Source organism: Trachurus japonicus, unplaced genomic scaffold (assembly GCF_045865225.1).
Source record: "Trachurus japonicus isolate A0001 unplaced genomic scaffold, Traja_1.0 AP030987.1".
NCBI classification, from domain to species: Eukaryota; Metazoa; Chordata; class Actinopteri; order Carangiformes; family Carangidae; genus Trachurus; species Trachurus japonicus.
In genome coordinates, this window is record NW_028221120.1 from 1 (window position 1) to 5,041 (window position 5,041).

Sequence of the window (5,041 nt, forward strand, 5' to 3'; positions counted from 1 at the left end):
TGGGAGCTACTACTACAACAAGGATAAAAAAAGAGATCATATTAATTTTTTTCCAACAACTTTCTCATGTGGCGGCTTCAGGACACTTGGGTCAGTACAGACGAGCAGTATGGAGCAGTGTTAATTTTGACAACAAATTCTAATTTAGTTTTAGTCTTAGTCTTTTGACTAAAATACAATTTAGTTGTAGTCATATTTTAGTCATCTGAAATATTTTAGTTTTAGTCTAGTTTTAGTCGACAAAATATCTTTAGAATTTTAGTCAGCTAAAATTACAGTGAATTTAGTCGACGAAATGTTTCTCCAGAATATCCAGTCATTGGAATTATCCATCAATCTGTTATGGAATGGTATTAAGGTTTGAGTCTACAATACAGGCACAGAAACAGTTGTAATATGGTGCATTTTGTTTTATTCATGTTCTTTTAACTTTCATGTTAATACTGAGTTTCAATCAAATTGCTTTGGTTTTCTTTGGAACAGTTTAGTCAGTCTCCCATCTACTATCTCCATCATTAGCACAAAGTCCTCAGCTGCAGTTGTGAGTGGTAAATGTGTGTGTCCAGTCCATCTGGCCTGCTCCTTGGTCTGTTGTTCTAGAAGAACTGAGGGAAGCTGTAGAGATGAACTGCTGCTGGGTTGCATAGCAGCACTAGCTTTATCTCCACTTGGTCCATGGTCATCTGTGTCATCATCAGAGTCTTCTGTATCTGTGAGGGTGAATAAGGGGGGAATCAAGTTGTGATCTTTGTCGCTCAGTCCTCCCAGATCTCTCTGTCACACTATACACACACACACGCAGGCACACATGCACGCCTTGCACACGCACAAACACGCGCAACGAATCAATCTTCTAATCAATACAATTCAGAGGTGGTTTCCTTTAGCTTCTATTGCATTTCATGTTTAGTCCTATAAACACGGTGGTTTGTCTGATAATATAACTTTAGCGTGTGTGCTTACCGTCGCGTGTTCTGGATGAGCTCTGTGTAGATGATGCTTCACGTTGCTGGTGTGTGGATCGATGTGGGTCCCCGCGATTTCTGCTCCGGTTTACAGGGGGTCCTGGGCATTGTCCTTGTTGTCATATGTGAAGTGTGTGACCAGATGTCATTTCTTCGTTTCCGTCCTAAACTCAGCGCTGATATTTCCGTGGTGTTGTGTTCATAACTCATGCTGTCGCGCTCGGAGCGCGTGCACCGCAGGACGCTAAGGAGCGAGGCCAGTTTTATTTTGAAACTTTTCATGTGCCGCGGCTGTGGCTCTGCTTCCGGAGAAATCAACATGATTGGACCTCTTCTCCATTCGTCCCTCCCTAACATTTTCGTCTCGTTTTTATTCGTTGACTAAATTGTTTATTAATTTCATCATCATCTTCGTCATCACAGCTGACTTTTTATTTAGTTTTTATTTAGTTTTCGTCCGTGAAAAAGGTTCGTTGACGAATATATTTCGTCATAGTCTTCGTCAACGAAATTAACACTGGTATGGAGGTATCTGGATGTTTCATAATGTGTGTTTTGGACGATTCAAAAGTGAACTCTATCCGCCGCCATTATATGGAAACCCGTTGCCAGCCGGACCCCCCCTGGGACTCCTAAAGCGTTTTGATGACTCTGAAAGTTCTCCAAACCCTTCCTTGGCATGACGGTGATTAGATGATTGGTGAATTATCCATTTTAGGTGAAGTGTCCCTTTAATGTGTAAAGAGCCTTGAGATTTTTCATATTATGAATTGGTGCTGTACAAATTAATTTAATTACATTTTCTAACCACAGGGCATCTGCAGGTTTCAACAAGTCATAAGACTTTTTTTTTAAGACTGAACCTGAACATCCTGACACATCCTGCTTGCTTTCGTTGTTACAGCCTAATCAAAACATTTCTTAAAATAAAATAAAGACTGAACTTTGTTACTTTATAAACATAATGTTACTCACTTTTTATTTAAGACCTGTCAAAACTGTATTTGAGACTAAAAATAGACTTTTTTAATGCAGATTTTGGGGGATTACAGACTTTTTAAGACCCTGCATCTTTTCATTTTCCGTCCTGGTGCATGTTCCTGATGTTTCCTGCACAAAAATCTATTTTTACACCAAAGATTTCAGTTTTTTAAAAATTAAATTCTATATTTAATCTAATTTCTACAGATTCAAGGTTCCTTTTTATAACTCTGTTTAATAAACCAACAGGACGTTGAAGCTCCGACCTTCAGTGCCAGCAGACTCTTGTTGATCTCGGCTCCTTCGAGGCGAGTCTGCCGGTCGGCGCTGGACGTGTCGGCCCCTCGCTCGTTCCCGGCCAGGTCGATGAGCGAGAACTTCCCGTGCATCTTCCCACGGCGGCGCAGGATGATCTGGAAGACGGCGTGGCTGCGGGAGGAGTGCGCGTTGGCCGAGGTCTGTCCCGACGTCCTGCAGCTGTTCCCCACCTCGATGAGCTTGAGGACGTCCTCGGTGCATTTCACCTCGCGCTCCTGCAGCCCGACCACCTGCACCTGCTGCTTCCCGTCCTCCAGCACCCGCAGCTTCGCCTTACGGTTCAGGAGGTCAAACACCTGGAGGGGGGAGGGGCATAAGGTCACATATTGATCCAACTCACACGTTTTTAATCAAAAAATGTAATAAATAAAAAGTAGTGTTGTGCATCTTCACTGGCCTCACGATTCAATTCGATTACGATTCATCAGTCTACGATACGATTCATTTATACGATGCATCACATCCTCGGTTTTCTATGTTGCCACATGTGTTTTCCTTATTTAAGATAAATAGTCAGACAAATCAGGGCTGTACAGTGTGAGCATTTCACTCGCATATGCGCCTAAAAATAGATTGTCCGAGTAGAAAAAATAAAAAGGGAGCACACGTGCGAGCACGGATTGAAACCCTTTCATTCGCATTTTGTTCCTAAAATAAATCCATATAAAGTGGATCAAACGAGAGTAAAATTTCCGTGCATCTGTATACAAATCGACAAGTCATAGCCCACAACTTCTTTTTTTTTTCACATCAGCAACCTGCAAAACACAGAACTCTTGTGATGACGCGTGATGACATCTCAGTCGCACAATCTGCACTTTTTTTTATTATTAGGAAACTCGGAATTGAAAAGCGTTGCGGGAAAGTTGATCGATGTTAAGTGTCTGGTGAGAATTGTGTTTAATTAACTGTGTTTAATTGACTGTCTTGCATTGTAGCGGAATCTCTATTTAAACGTGTGCGCAGCGCACTGATCACACAAGGGAGAGAGGAGGTGAAAAGAGACAACAACACTGTTACGTACCTGTTGTATACTGGCCTCAGCCCTGTACGATCGCTAAAACGCAGACGACCAACCTGAGGAGTTTTAGCCTATAACTTCGTGAACGCAGCTCAGACCGACCCGGTGCCTCAACACGGCGACCGAGCTTTGACAAATAGGCTACACCTGATCCGCGCCGGTAGCGTGTCCTCCCGTATTTTAGCTCTTTTTTTTTAGCTTAACATTGTGATTTAAAATAAAATAAATCACCATCTCTGTATGTGAACAACATTGATCAATAAACTTGAGTGAATTATTTGAATTTAAAAATCGATTGTGTGACATCTTGATGCATCTATGAAACGATTATTTAAAATATATTATATATATTTAAATAATCACAGTGGAGTTACAGGAAGTTCCCAAAAAAGAACCCCACAAACAGCACACTTAATGGCTGGATTGAAAACCTTCTCGAAAGGTTTTAAATGCCCCGAGCTCACCGTAGATCGCCCAAAGAGTAAACTTCTGATCACAATTTTCCCCATTAAGTAAGTCTGTTGTGTGGTTTTAGAAATATTCTTTAGCAGTAGAAGAGTTAAATACAAACTGATTAAATTTAAAAACGACTGAACTCACCTTCCCGCTGTAAATCTCGAAGAAGGTGGCGAACACCTGCAGATCCAGCTTCTTGTAGTTCGGCTTCTTCAACATGAGGAAAACGTCTCTGGCTGCTCAGAGAGGAGAAGAAAACAGGAAAGAGTCACAGGTGAGAAGGAACGAGAGAGGAGACGGAGGTGAAGAAAGAGGAGGAGGAGGACACTGACCGGAGAGAGCGTAGATCCCTTTAGAACAATCCTGGTTCTTCCCCGAAAAGTCTCCGCCCATCGTCTGCAGAGGAGGAGGAGCCAAGAGTCAGGAAGCAGGAAGTGAAGAAAATAAACTACGCTGACTGCTCTATTTACTGTGAAACTGGACCGTTTGGTATTATTATTAAGAATAAATAATAATAAAACTGATCAATATTGATTTAAATTTGAGCTTTATTTCCTAACCATGAATAAATCCAGTCATTATGAGATTTTGTTTATGGTTTTTTGAAGATTAAATCAGTTGTTTAAAACTATTGTCGACTCAGAATCTGTATATTTTTCAAGAAATATTACATTTTTTTTGGAAACATTTTATGAATCGCTTCAATAACATCAGATTACCTGACAGGAGACGACGTCAAAGTAAACACATATTATTATATTATATCTACTATATATCTACATATATACATGTTTCTCCTCTCCATGTTTCTCCTTTGTTTTTCTTCTGAAACAATAGATCATATCTTAAATGTTAACATAATAAATAAATAAGTTGATAACGTGTTTTCTAGGGTGAATAAGTTTGTTTTTGGTGGTTTATGTGGGCAGAAAAATTGATTATGATAAGAGAAAGCTGCTGTTTGTGACGTTTCCCTCTGGTTCTAATATTGATTTTTTTCTTTTCAATGTGACTTCCTCTGTGTTAATTATTCCTCTTGTATATTTTCAATAAAGATAAAAAACTAAACTCACGTGTGTTTTCCCACTTCCTGTTTGTCCGTAAGCGAAGCACGTGGCCATCCCTCGCTCAAAGATCGTCTCCACCAGAGGCTGAGCTGTGAACCTGAGGGAGGAGCGACGTATTACAGGAGGAGGAGGAAGTAGAGGAGGGAGAGATGGAGGTAGAGAAGAAAGAAAAAGAAGAGGAGGAGGAGGAAGAGGAGGAAGAGATGGAGGTAGAGAAGCAAGTAAAAGAAGAG

General features: G+C 40.7%; 1 protein-coding gene across 1 annotated transcript; it reads right to left on the bottom strand.

Moving 5' to 3' along the window:
• Positions 1–2,155: 2,155 nt before the first annotated feature.
• On the bottom strand, positions 2,156–4,951 carry LOC146959867 (kinesin-like protein KIF2A). Its single transcript, XM_085772828.1, has 4 exons — positions 4,815–4,951; positions 4,074–4,137; positions 3,886–3,977; positions 2,156–2,560 (listed from the first exon to the last, which is right to left on the bottom strand). Exons 1-4 carry the CDS (start codon positions 4,860–4,862, stop codon positions 2,156–2,158), a joined length of 609 nt encoding a protein of 202 aa, XP_085628954.1. The 5' UTR covers positions 4,863–4,951.
• Between the last annotated feature and the right edge of the window lie 90 nt (positions 4,952–5,041).